Source organism: Eurypyga helias, unplaced genomic scaffold, assembly GCF_000690775.1.
Source record: "Eurypyga helias isolate BGI_N326 unplaced genomic scaffold, ASM69077v1 scaffold34462, whole genome shotgun sequence".
Classification (NCBI taxonomy): Eukaryota; Metazoa; Chordata; class Aves; order Eurypygiformes; family Eurypygidae; genus Eurypyga; species Eurypyga helias.
The window spans coordinates 23,570-38,427 of record NW_010238423.1 but is presented as its reverse complement, the minus strand read 5'-3'; the positions used below and the strand labels follow the sequence as shown (position 1 = coordinate 38,427).

The 14,858-nt window shown below is 41.5% G+C and overlaps 1 protein-coding gene across 1 annotated transcript in view; it reads right to left on the bottom strand.

Moving 5' to 3' along the window:
* Positions 1–2,568: 2,568 nt before the first annotated feature.
* The window catches only part of LOC104506781 (ubiquitin-conjugating enzyme E2 E1), a gene marked incomplete at its 3' end in the record, with an annotated part of 35,096 nt that continues 22,806 nt past the window's right edge, over positions 2,569–14,858 (bottom strand). The window contains exon 3 of the mRNA XM_010147845.1: positions 2,569–2,701. Coding sequence (XP_010146147.1) covers positions 2,569–2,701 — 133 coding nt within the window. The remainder of the gene's footprint in view (positions 2,702–14,858) is intronic.

Below are 14,858 nucleotides of genomic sequence, written 5' to 3'. Positions count from 1 at the left end.
GTTCCTTTAGCAGTGTTCTCCTGTTGAAGTTCCTTGTCCTGTGCAAAGCATTTCCAAGTCAAATTTTAAGATCTGTAATTTCTCCAGCCTCAAGTACAGTAGTGCAGTCCCTCTTTCCATCCTCCCAGGAAGCTGTTAACATAGCTTCCAGCACAGCCCTCAAGGACTCTCCTACAGCAACGTCCTTCCCACAAAAGTTTCCTCCAACATACTGAACCAAACCCTCAGCTGGAGTTAGACCCAGCCCTCAAAAGCTGCGTCTGTATATCCTTCATCACACATCTCCAGGGTGCTCGTCAGCAGTGGCTATGCCTTGACACCTTCTCTCCTGCATATTCCTAAGGGCTTGGAATCCTGCCAGGATGACCAGCTTCACCTCACTATAAGAAGTTAAATCCTTTAATGACATTTCGTTTTCAAGTTAGGAAATGTGTGCTACTACAGGCACTTCATCACGGGGCAGCCCACCCCAGGGACTGTCCCCATCAGATTTACCGTGGACTCGAAGTGGCAGTAGAGGTTTTCCGCCACTGGTCATGCAAGGCTTACCAGGGAAGAGTCAAGGGAAACGAGTCCTTTCACTCTAGACAGCTTAATCCTTTCAGAGGTCAAGGCTTTTGAAATGACCTTCAACCACTCCACTGCTGTACTAGGGCTTAGCATCAAGATGGGTTTTGTTTCAACTAGCTGTTTATTTCTTGCCCTCAAAGACCAATATAGGAAGGTTATGGTAATTACATTAGTGATACCACTTACAGGTGACCCACAAACAGTATTTATCAGCCACTGCAAGCAGTTGGGCAATCTGAAATCAACAAATTAGTGGGAATAAAGCAGGAGCAATACGCTAATTACATTTTCCACATTAACACTGATTAACAGAAGCGTAGGCGTTAACACAGGAGGCGCTGTACAAGTCTCTGGTTCTCAGCAGAAGAAAGGTTACTCGTTTAAACCTGACGTACCCAAGTAGCACAAGCTGGTTCTGTTAGAGCGCTGCTATGCTTTCTCTTGTATCTCACCTCGATGTGATGGAAGCTACATGGATTTTACTTCCATACATGTATGTGGTTTATAGACCAACTTGGGCTCTACTAGATGAAACACTCCATTTAAATGCAACTCTGCTACAACAGAGTGATTCTCCACTAAACTTGTCTTTTAAGGCCTCACTAAGTGGTGCCTCTTGTTTTTAACCCCACTCTTCATCCCATAAGGGTTTAGATCCAAAGGTAAAGGCAGAGAGATCCCTGTCAGAAGCGCAGAGCGGAAAGTGATCTTTGGTTCTGCATCAGGGAACTCGGCATATAGGCCTGTCTCAATACCACTGGCAGTTATAATATGGTCTTGTAAGGCTGGATAAGCCTGGAACAATAAATGCTTCTGACCTGTGGCCCAGAAATCAAAGGTGTAGCAAAGCGCACAGGGGAGGTAAAAGCTCCCTCTTTCAATGCTCACTGGGCTCATGAGATAAGATACCGCCTATAGTTGGACAATAAATTATCCAGTGCAAACTAATTAAACTAAAATAATGAAAAACTATTCTGAACTGTATTAAGCTCTAACAGAAGACAACCATCTGCTCTGCCAGAGAATCTCCAAGGAGAGATGGACAGGTGTCAGCACGAAACCCCTAGAGATGTCCTAAGGGAGACCATGCTGCTTGTGTATCAGAGCCCTAGCTTAGGGGTAGACTGTGAGGTCCCGTTGATACGACCAGAAGCCCTGAAGTTAGGCTAGCAAGAAGAGTTGCCTGAATTTGGGAAGCTCCTATTAATTTGGCTGCTGTGACCAATTAGGATTGTCTTCGCTGAGATGGATGGATGGCCTGACCTCTGGCAGACGGTGCTGCAGACTGAACGGAAGCCTGAAGATGGGGCAGTCACTGGCGTTTATCTCATCAGTGCAGCTACTTTTAAGTCACAAGTTAAACACGCACATAAATGCTTTCAGATACAAGGCAAACACGAAGTGTACACACAACCACCTCTTCTTGCAACCCAACGCTTATTCTGCCCAAGTACACGGGAACCACAAGATAACATTCACTTGCACTGGTATGTGCCTTGCAGCACTGTAACACAACACCAGCGGAGTACAAGAGCTTCACAGGTGTAACACACCTACGGAAAAAGTCTGGTTACTGTACAAGCACATGGAAAGCACCCAACTAAACTGAAAAGTTAAGTACTACTTCAGTGGCTAAAACACACACAACCATTATGCTGATGGTAATCGAGTGGTTTGAGAAACAAGTATTTGCATCCTTTCTCCTGTCCCCAAGTTTATTTACTTTTCAGTTTCCCAGTCCAGTCCTGATGCTCATGCTAATTGTTTAAGACCTCTTATAAACAGAATCAGGGAAAAAGAAAACAAGCTCTACAATAGCGAGCAAGTGGATTGGAAAAGCTGTTAACATTAGCTAATAGAAACCAGTGTAAGGCCTGAAATGAGCTTAAGCCTGTTCTTAAGGAGAGTGCCTTTCAAATGGGCTGCATTCCATTGACACTGCTTGCTGCTCCACTGTCTGTTGTGCTCATAGCATGACATCAGCTACAGGTCTCTTACCTTTGGAGGCTTGAAAGGATATTCTGGTGTAAATGTGATGTCAAGGAAGAACACACCTCCCTCATAGACTGAACCTGGAGGTCCTAGAATGGTTGATCTCCATTCGTAGATGTTATCACCTTTGGGGCCAGCGCTAAGAGATAAAAAAAACCAAACGGTTCAGGAATACCACCACAGTTAAGTGAAAATCACCTCTTACGTTCTCCAAGCAGGACATGGAAGAACGTTTTCAGTGTCATTCTGCACACACCACCTGGAGTAAAGACAGGGATTAGCATGGATCAAATGCTTCCAAAATCTAGGAAATCTTACTTGGACTTACCAGTGTCGCAGACTGCTTAGCAAAGCCGAGAAACTAACGGTGGGGCATGTTTTTCAGCTTCTCTCTCCTAATTACCCTTCTCTCTGTAAGAGAAGCATTGCCCAGAACTCCTCCTTAACAAGCTACACAGTCTCAACACAACAGAAAAGTTAACTTTCAAAGAACCTGTTGTATTTCAGAAATGGCTCTTCCAGCTCAGCTTTAATGAAACCGCACCACACCGAAGGCCACACTAAATAAATTAAGGACTTAAGTTGATTTTATTAATCTTGTGTGTTCTTTAAAATTAAAATGAATTCCTGTATTATTGCTAAAGGAAAGTTCATGCTATAACTGAAGGAAGATAAATACAGGATGGTAGTCTTAAATGTCAAAATTTTCTACACTTTCATCATTGTGCTATGCTGATTTCTAGAAGGAAGCCACACAAACTCATTGCACTGATACTGTTTGTACTGTGGAATTGCTTTTGTAAGGGGAATTAAAATTGCTGTGTCAAATTAAAACAGTGATTTCTTAAATCAGCTTTGTCTAATTCTAGATTCTCTCTAACCTGTCAGCACCTCTCAAGAGCTGTACAAACTAAAGGTGTTGCAGAACACAAATGTCTGCTTGTTGAAAATTAGTTTTACTGAGATCCTCAGACACTTGTATTCTGTAGCGTGCCATATGTCACTGAGTATTTCTCAGCACAGCTCAACCTGTAAAACCATTAATGGCTTAAGACTCCACTGCTAGCTCTTTCTTGCTGTGCTGCTATGGTAGTATTTTGCCAGCAAGATGCCAGAGCTGAAAACTCCCTTTGCATAGGTGCTGACAGAGCTCTTTGCATCACGGATGGGCTATGACTTCGGAAATCTCTTCTCCTCTTGTTCTGTGAGGGGATGGATTTTAACATCCCCAATCCATGAAAACCAGCCCTGCTGCTCTTTCCCCATTCTTTTAACAAGGTCAATATAAGACAGAAGAATTAAAAAAAAAAAAGAAACCCACAAAAACCCTCTTTTCATATTATAACAATCATGGAGCGGTATTACTTGAGAGGGAAGGCAATCCAGTAAATTCAATATATCCATGACAATACACATTTATGTGAAGGGAATCAGAGTAATTGCTAGGTGTTAGTAAGTGTGTTACAAATAGATATTCAATTACAAACACATAAATCCCTAACGTAACAACAGCGACCAGAGACGTGCTTTTTTCCCCTGCTCTTCGCGGTGCTGGTGAACGTGCCCTTGAAAGCAGGGGGATCACGGAGAGGGGGAGTTAGTTCTGTTACCAAACCTGACATTTTATTTTCAGATTGAAGTAGAAGTTCACAAAACGCTGGTGCTAAACAGTTCAACAGCAGCGAAGCTATGACTCAAAGCAGGCTTCCAGTGGAAGGACAGCACGTAAGAAAGCAGTAAGGGGAGACAGGCTCTCTGCGAAGAGACGCACCAGTCACGAGAGAAAGGTTTCTCTCCTCGGAACACAAAACCCCGCACAGATCAAGATCAGTACTAAATTAAAGCCAAAGCCATTCCACCCTGAACACTCCCGGCATCCCACTCCACCTTAATGGCTTGTCCCTGTCCTACGGAGGTCTCTATATTTGGGCACTCAGCACTCTCCAGCTACCACCTGTGCATCAGACTGGAAGAGCGCTGTATTTCGACAGGAAGCTGTACCTCTTGAAAGACATCAGCTTCACTGTGCAGACTTACCCCAAAGAACTCTCTGGGGCCCCCTCAGCCGCCATTCCAAGGAATCACCTCTTTATGTAGGTATTAACAACCTACTGATACGCTGTCATTACTGCAAGTCGGACCAGAGATCATCCTCCCCTCTCTGCCCTAGAGATGGAGCTACTGAACGGAACAGGTACTTGGGCTTTGTTAGCACCGCTTTCCAGTTGCAATTTATATCAGGAGAACTGCCCGCTGGGAGCACTTCAGACCTCAAGAATCGTGACGTGCGATTAGCACTGAATACAGCCCTCCGAACCAACGAGAAATATTTCAACATTCTGCATTTTATTTCCAGCTTCAACCCAAAGGACTGTCAATAAAAAAATCCCACAGACTTCAAAAATAATATATTATTATTCGTAATAGTCTTAGAATTCTCTTGTATCCTATTAGGTTTGCAATTAGAGCTATCACTGCATGCAAATAATATACTGCTAGACCTCCGTATTCAAAGAGTGCAACACCTTTGTGAGGCAGCAGTAGGCTTTAGTAGTGATGTACTAAGCTTACCTTTCAAGCTTTTCGTAATTCAATTAACAGAGTGAAATAGCTCTAGATGTCTGATTTTTATATATTAGCATTGATTTCTTATAAAGGAAAGACAAAGAGGAAGATGCAAGCCAGCTTCAGAGCGCAATATTGCTTGGATTTAAATTATGTTTAGGTAATATCAAGCAGCTCAAGATGACCTAGTGCTTAACAGGAAAAGCAACAAGATTGGACCACAGCTAAGTGCAGTGACATTAACTTTTGGTAGAGCATTCACTTCTGGTAGAGAGGTAAAAACTGTCAAAGGTTCAAGATTACATTCTTTGTTTAAAATCCTTGCAATTATCTGCTTCAGAAAGAAATTCACTGATGCACAGATGCAGGGCTCACAGGCACAGCTGCCACCTTGCCTGATGTGTGTCACTGTTGCTCACATTAAGTGTCTGAATCTACTAACCCAACATGTTGAAGCTGTCCAACATACGACCACTGGGAAGACAATTTTAACAGGCGAAATAGAAATCGTTCCACTGCAAGACAAGCGTACGAGAGCAACAACTTTGTTTCTGTTCTCAGTAACCCACAAGCTATTGAGAAGCTCTCTTTACTTTCAGAGAAAGAAATGAGACAAAGACCAGTAATGCAGAGCGAAAGATGTCATCTGAAAGGAAACTGAAAATCCCAACACACCACCGTCACATCAGGCAGCATGTGTAACAGCAGTGCAACTGAGATTCCCTGGAAAAAGAGTGACAAACTCAGCTAAGATGCACTGCAACAACCGTTTGTGATCATTCCCAAGTTGCTGCTAGCTTATCCTCTGGGCAGATGTTACAACAGTAACGCCCAGAGCCAAGGTAGTTTTTGCTCAAGGACTCTCTACCTCTCCTAGGTAGAGTTCTGAATCCTGCTAGTAAAGGCAAGGCAGAGAGAAAGTCTCTGCACAGGTGAGAACAAGCTCAAAGTTCTGCCAGGGCCATGTCCCAGCCATCCTCCTTGTGTCACTTTGGAAAATTCTCATCTGGCTCTGCCTCCCTTTGCTGGCAGGCACCACGTTCTTTCTCTATTTAAATACAGCCAGGTAATTTAGGAGTGCCCGCAGCAGCGGCTGGGGAGCAGAATGATGCCTAGGTAAACCGGCTCAGAGGCCTTGCAGTACGGAGCAATGGGAAACACAGGACTCTCTCGGAGAGCGAGCGTTCATGGAGAAACACACACGTGCCCCACTTTTCGTGTACTGAAAAGGCTGAAATGACAGTCTGCAAGAACAGCCAGCCTGTGGCTTTCTCGTGTTAAGCCAGCCAGCTCCACCTCAGCATGCATTACACCACACCCTCTGACACTTCGGGTGCACACACGCAGCTCCCCCCCAGCCTGGGCATCCCTGGGCAAAACACTCCAAGTATGCCTCTGCCATGGAGGGAAGCCAGGATTTTCTGGTGTTCACCACATAAAGCTAATGTATGAAAATCCCTAGGCACACACCGCTGGTACTTTCCAGGAGAATGACTCAGAGCCCACTGTTTATGTCAACTTGCTAGTTATTTGGAAACTACCTGGTCCTTTCTAAGAGCTGACCCAATGATAACATAAGCTTTTCCTCCAGTGAAAACTTTAGTTCCTCTTCTTTGAGATGGGGAAAGCACGCAATAGCAGGTCACTGCGGTGATAAATGAATCAAAAAGTAGTGGATGCTACAGACACTAGGATAATACCAAAGAGGCATATATCCCTTTTACAAGCTAACTGATTTAGCATCGTTTAAAAATGCCAGATAAGGCTACCCGCCAGGGTGGTGAGAAGAAGGGCAATTATGGTACGCTGAAGTGAGTAACAGCTAGTGAAAAACTACAATATGTTTCAGTTAAAACCACAAGTAACAAAACCACAAACTCGTACTCCAACTACTTCATATCCCCAGATTCTGGTTTTGAGGCTATTTTGCCCTGAACAGGAAGAGTCTAATGCCAGTAGCTAAGCTGTTTTGAAGTTGCACACATGCGGAAAATAAATATAACTTCCAAAAACACTGCAGACACAACCTTCTCCAAGGGACAGAGCTGAAATAGAAAAGCAAATAACATACTAACGGCACGTGGGAATTCCAGGGTGGCAGACAATCTCATCCCCTTCAGCATAAAGCTGCGCTGTTACAAACTGGTAACAACTTCAAGTTTTGTTGTTGGTGGTGTTTTGTTTTACAGCAAGAAACAGCGAATGACGGAACATGGAATTGCATCTTGGCCCCGTACCCATCACCTTACTAGATGGCTTTAGGAAATATTTAGTTGACTGTCAGAAGATCTCTCTTTCTTTTCTTACCCCCACACCCACCTTTTTTTTAAAAAAAAAAAAAAAAAAAGATGCAAGGCATTAGAAATTTCGACTGGCAGGAAGGCAGCATATCATTTTCACATGAAGTTCTGGTGCACCTTGATTTTCCCTCCTAATGCACCCCCCTTCCTGACCTCAGGGTACATCTGCTTTCTTTCCTGGCAGTCCACGCTGAGCTTGCGCATCACCTGGACCGTTAGGCTGAATCTGGTGCAGAGATTGCAAAAGTACCCCAGAAGTCCCAGGTCGCTGGGGGAGGCGGGTGCAGGGTCTACAGAGAAGCAGGACAGCTCATCTAGCTCAGCCAGTGAAAACACACATACTCACAAAATCCCTCATTCAAAGAAATTTTGCTTTACAGATCTTTAAGCAAGTTGTGTTAAAAATGGGAATGGCAAAGAACAGAGTTAAAACCAACCAAACAAAAAAGCATCTAATCCTTTGGCCACAATGTCACTTCAAAAACTTGGTATTAATGCATACTTCTAATTTGAGAAATAAATTGTCACCTTCTGCACGCTTTAGCTACCAAAATGTATGACTATTATTTTTATTACTACAGCACCAAGACAGTCCATTCACAGCATGCTACGATGCAATCCAAAGACTCGTGTACACAACTTGCGTTTTTTTCAATTATAAAATAAGCATTAAAACATTACACAGTTATTAGGAAGAAACTCAACCAGAAAAGGAGGAGGAAAGTCACAACACAATGAAACCCCTCCTGGGCAGCGGTGGGAAGTAAAATGTAACATACTGGATTACCGCGTGACTACGTGAATCAGAGTGATATTTTTTCCCCACTGTCACTATACTGAGCCAAGCTGCTCCTCTGTGTTAACATGAGCTAAAAAGGATGGATTGACCATAGGTGAAATGCCTACAAGCTCAATGAGAGACACAGGGAAGAGACAGCAAGAGGAAGAAGTTGCAGCTGGCTTTAATAAGAATAACGTAAGAAGGGGGGAAAGTAGAGGTAAATGAGCAAAGACGGAACATGATATTGCTACAGCAATCCAAACCATAAAATTGTGATAAAAAAACTTAATTCTCCTTCCAATGCATGTTCAGGGGCATGGTTTTTAAGTACAAAGCAGTGACTATTATTATTTTTCTTGTAACCCATTGAAGGTACCGTATTTTCCACCTTCAATTTAAAACAGCGCTCACGATATTTTTGCACAAGGGTAAGTACCTTACAAATCCCTCCACATTTTTCACTGCGAAGAGCATGCACAAAATTTCTGGTTAAGCATCTGGGAAAGCTTTTCCCTTAAGTATCAGACTAATGTAATACTGGGGAGGGGGATTTTGAAAAATTGTGCAAAGCTTAAACTGGAGGACAAACAGTGCAGCGAATTACATTCTTACGAGGTCAAAAAAGGAACTAAGTAACTAAATAGCTGAGATAATGGAGCTGATAAGGTGTTATGCAGGGATTTATGAGACTTCAAGGAAGTATTTCAGGGGGATTTCTTTGTGGGAATAATAATAATAAAAAAAGACTAGGTTTTCCAGTTTATATAAAAAAATACTTGGCAATAAGATCACATAACAACCTTATCGTTGCCAAGATTTCACTCCTTTCAATTACAACAGGAAGATAAATGCCCAGGAGTACTTGCAAATTTAGGACCTTCACCTGAAATATTTCAGTTTCTGAAAAATATTACTGTGAAGTTACTACTCAACTACTTGGTGAAAAGGCCAACGCTCTTGAATAATTTTGCTGAAGAGTTTGATTTTTAAAGCAGGCTTCAAAGATTTAAAATAAAATCTCTGTTAACAGGGAGGTCAGAAGGAGACTTACGATACTCTCAGGAGTGTGCTGCAGCTCTATTTAGTTTAACAATAATCACTTCAATTTAGGAGCAAGTCCTCATAAAAAGGTTCAAGAGAAATTAATCCATTTAGCATTGGTTCCAAAACTGAAAATAAATTCAACCTGCTCAGCTCCCAAGGGCTTCTGTTTTCCTTTGCAGCAGCTTCTTCCTAGCCTTCTCCACTTCCAAGCAGTGGATGCTTGTCCCACTACATGTAGGGACATTCTCAGTGTCCAACATGACTGCAGAGAGGCTCTTTCTGCAAGTCTGTGGCTTTAGGGTGTACAGTATGCAAATACAGAAAATGCCAAACCAAGTAGTCATTGAAATTATTTTCATCGTATGCAAATCTGTTTTTCCTTTTCTCCTCATAGTTGCAGCTTGACACAGTGACCAAATATCAAATAAATTAAAATGTATTGCCTTATATTTGACCTTGCATCTCCCATTAAATAACACCCAGCACAAGAAATAATAAAACAAATTGGGAAAGTGTAGAAGAGAATCTGACTCGCCTAACAATGAGCAACGGTTCATTTTAAATGACAAGAAGATGTGATGGTAGACACTGTGCTCTGCCAACTTAACCTTGTGTTATTTTTACATCAGTTTCCTTCCTGCCATTTATCAACTGGACTATTAGCTGCCAACATGGGGACGGAAATCCCTTCACAGCATCAGACCTCGTTTCCAAATTTAGAATTTATGGTACAGATGTGTAATTTACACAATTGGTAAGCAAAACTAGGTGGTTTCACAAATGCACCATTTTTTCCAACTACACCATTTGCTTGGGGCCACTTCACATTCTGGCAGCTTTTTGGAAGTTGGCATAGAAATATAACTAGTAAACCTATTTGTTTCTGTAATTTTAATGCTTTTGTAAAGCAAATATAATGTGGTTGCCCAGCATCAAATTGACAGACCTGTATTTAAAGACAACAAAAGAGAATAATTAATAAATATGAAACTTCTTGTGTCACTAATCTCAAATGTGGCAGACCCCTCAAAACAAAACAAAAGCTCTACTGCCTCCTAGCATGCACTGGGACATAGTAGGTTCTTCACACACAGAAAAGAAACTACCCCCTCGAACATCAAAACAGTTCAATAATGCCCCCTCTTCCCCCCGTAACTGTTCACACATTAAATGATCAGAGGGCTCTCCCCTAAATACCAGGCTTTATCCATTAGGGAAAATAGAAAACCACCACAATTAACCTGCCATTCCAGAATCAAGCTGGGACCTACATCTGTGTTTCTGTCCTCCATGCCCATGTCCTGTCCTGTGCTGTCCGTATCAGTGTGGGGATATGAAATGTGGTCTCAATAAATGGATAAAAAAAGCCCAGCACATCATAAATATTTAGGTGTCCTGTAGTACATCAATTATAAAACTGCAAAGTTTGGACCCATGTGATCTGGAAGCTTCTGTCACTTCAAAAGTCACCTGCCCTGTTTAGAAAACTTAAAAACTATCCCACCTATTTCATAAGTCTACCCATTCAACACTGAGATAACAGAGTGAGCTGATTATCTTGGCCTTTATCATCAGTTTGCCCTATTGATTTCATTATAACTAGTAGTTCTGTAGATCAAGAAATACATATGCTAAATAACTTCGATCGAAAGGGCAACAGCAGCTACAAATCAGCTTGGAAAAACTGGCCCCAGAAAGTTAAAGATGATGTGTAACATTTGGCAAGACACCCCCGCTATGCTGAAAATTGAAAGCAGAAAAACTCTTGAACTTCCTCAAACAACTAGTAAGGACACAGATCCTGAGGCTTCATCCAACTGTCTCCTTGAGCTAGCTTTCTCACTTCCATGGGGAGGAAAAGGGCTATTTTTAAGAGCGGACTATTTTAAAGGCAGACAATGTACTGTCAGACTGGAGACACACTACCATCTCTCTTGTGCTGAATGATAAGAATTCTGTTTAAAGTCTGTACTCAGAACAAACGGTGCAGTATTTTAAGGTTGCTTGTTTATACGCAACTAAGTTTTCAAGAGAACATAACCTAAGGAGAAAAAGCTGCTCATGTACCACATGCTCCAGAACTGATCCACCTGTCCCACTGCCTACCTACCTATCAACCAACTTGCCCTAAAAACATGCTACAAATGAAAGCGAACGCATCAACACCAACAGAATCTCTTTCCCATTAGATCAAGGTCAGGTAGAGTCAACACCACATAGAGAAACAGGTCTTCCCATTATCTTGGCTTCACATCATCACAGAATCACAGAAGGGTTTGGGTTGGAAGGGACCTTTAAAGACCATCCAGTTCCAACCCCCCTGCCATGGGCAGGGACACCTTCCACTAGACCAGGTTGCTCAAAGCCACATCCAGCCTGGCCTTGAACACTTCCAGGGATGGGGCATCCACAACATCTCTGGGCAACCTGTGCCAGTGCCTCACCTTCACCCTGTGAAGAACTTCTTCCTGAAAGTGCTTATATTTTTTATGGTGCTTCCCATCATACCAGCATACCAGTGCTGATATGGATAACATTATGTTGCTAATCAAACTATATTATGTTTTGAAGGATGTCTCTTAACAATACATGAAACCTAGAGAGAAAAATAATCATCTAACCTGGATGACTTCCCCTTCTTTATCTACAAACTCTTTACATTAAGTTCCACTAAACAAATGAATATCGCTGTGTTTGGATTAATCTCTTCCACTGCAGGCGATAACAGCAAAATTGAACAAACCACCCGATACCAGAACAAAACTTGGTTACTCAGAACAACAACAAAACATTATCACTTATGCTGCACTACCTACAGCACCTCTACTGATTTTCACAGCTCTAAACTATCAAAGCTGCCTAGCAGAAAAGGCATTTGAAAGCACTGCTTTGAGTTCTGAAACTTTAACATGCACAGACTAGAAATTTTATCTGAGATCTGAGATGCGAGTTTATTATTTTTTAAGGAAAACAAGATTACCTACACTTCAATACAGCACAGCTGCCAGCCAACTACACAGCAGTCACTAAAAATTGTTTATATACCACTGCAAGTTGTTCTCATTAGCAACAGTTGCAAACCCCAGCCAGTCACAATAGCTAATCGGCATTTACTGTAGCATTTTCTTACGTAGATATTATTCTGAAGCTGACGTAAGGGGAAAAGCTTGGGGGAAAATGAAGCTGATGTAAGGGGAAAAGCTTGGGGGAAAAAACCAACACACCCAAAAGACAACCCCAAAACAAACCCAACAACAATTTTTCAAGGGATTTAAAAACAAAAATTGATTTCTTGACAAAGAAATCTTGTGTGTGATTTCTTCACACACATAAGGATAGCCTGAATAGGAATTTGTGGTGACCTTCTAAAGTTCTGGGGGTTTTTTTGTTTGTTTTTAAAGTATTGGGAACATTAAATTTAATCCACATTGGAAGCCACAACAGGACTAAGCAGCGCTCTTCAATAACGTATACAGTTCTGGGGCCAACTTGCATGCCTTAACTTGAAGGGGCAGATGCAGTCCTTCACAAATTATCTTATTTTTCCAGAACCCTATTTGGCAATTGATGTTAAGTAACTTCCCTCCCCCAAAGCAAAAAAACCAACCCCACATCATTGACTTTCAAACCTCCCAATGCTTTCACTTCATTACATTTTTGTCCAGAAGTATCTCCTGACTGCAAGGAAACGCTAAAGACAATGAAGTGCCAGGCAATGATGAGTTTCAGCTTGGGGCATTACATCACCTACACCTTTTATAAAAAGCACGCCACGTTCACACAAGTAAAAGCCAACATGGGTGTCTGCTCCTCCCTGCTTTCTGCCGAAAAGAGAAGGCTTAGCAACAATTTAATAAGCTGGAAAGACAACACCCACGGGTGGCAGGTAAGTTCTGCTGACAGAGGTCCGCAGCAGGCAGGGAAAAGGGAACTGCCAGGGAGCACGAGTAGCCCAGGCGTCCTCCTCAGCATCCCTCCTAGTCTCACACGGCTTGGCAACTTTGCTGATCACAGGCATTCTTAGTTTAAACTGAGTTTAAACCTTTCACTATTATGAAAAAAAAAATAATCATGCCAACTTTGCACGGTAATTACCTGAAAACACTGATGTTAGATGATGCTTCAAGTACGTTCCTGTGATCTGGAGGCTTTTCTAGTCATTAAAAAAAGATGTATTTTCCTCATAAACTGCCCAAGCAACCCATTAAGCTGGAGAAGAAGAGTTGGTGAAGAGAGATCCTTCTGAACCGAAGACATTACTTCTCATCAGGCACAAATATACAACCGGCATAATAGCGTACAATAGTATGGCAAATCACCTGGAAGAACTGACAGCCTTAATAGCCATGCTTCTTGTAATTTTACATACATATCAACAAAAAAAGAGAAATAAGTCTATCATGAGCTACAAATTACAGGGATTTGGGGTATGAAGGTAGGGAGAAGCACTGTAAGAACAAAGGAAAATGATTTGTTTCCAGTCACTGCAGCTTTGTTCACTTTGATTTTCTCACTAGAAGGCATTTCAAATATTCCTTTTAGTAAAATAAAGATGTTCAAACAGCAATATGTTTACAAAGTCAATATATTTACACTATTTACATTATGCTAGAAAATTCCTCATTCAGTCTAGGCAATCCTACCTGAACTTTGAAGATAAAATAATGAAGATAGATGCCTTCATTTAAGCTTCTATGCCAATATCTCAGTTCTGAAAGGTCAGTAAATAATACCCCTAGAGTACAGTTTTCTTCATAAATCAGTAGGAACAGATGAATTCCAAAGGCAGCTGACAATCCCATCATTAAAACAAACTTTTAATAATTTTTTATCTTATATTGGGTTCTTAATAAAATGTAATTAAAAATCATGATGAGACAACTCTTTTTCCAATTAAGGCAAACTACCTGAAAATAGTTCTCTTCAGCCTGTCACAGAAGAGTCAAACAGATCACACACAGAGAGAAATCATCCTAATTGTTCTATCATTCACAGAGTAGCAAACCAACCAATACTAAAATAATTTTTTAATTCACTCTATATAAAAAAATGTGAAAGCACGTGTCACACACGTAACTATCAAGCCACGAGTTCACACCACCACACACATGAAATTTGATTAGGCAAAGTCAACCTTAAGATGAAGTACCGGAGTAAGACACCCAAGTACGGAAGCAATCCTTTTCAGCTTTAAGAATCTGTTCTCTGGAGACGGATAGCAATTTGACAAAAACATTATGGAAACTTTAGGAAATTACTCTTAAACGTGCTTTTGTCGCACATATATATGTGTGTGTGTTTCATGATGCACAAAACCTTCTATAATATGACTTACAATTTTTTTTTCTGAACAGTTTTCCACTATAAAACAATGTTAAAATAAAGCTCAGTCCACCCATTACTATAACCGAAGCAGCATTACTGCAAAGACGTTGATCACAGGCCACATGCAAGTTCTGTCACAGAATCTTGTTCCTCTGCTAACTTACCAAAAGAAATGTAGGAAATCATCAGGCTGGATCTGATGTGAAGTTTACCTATTCCAATACCCTGTTTCTGACTGGCTTCCAGTATCAACTGAGACAGAGATGAGCATCAGAAGTCTC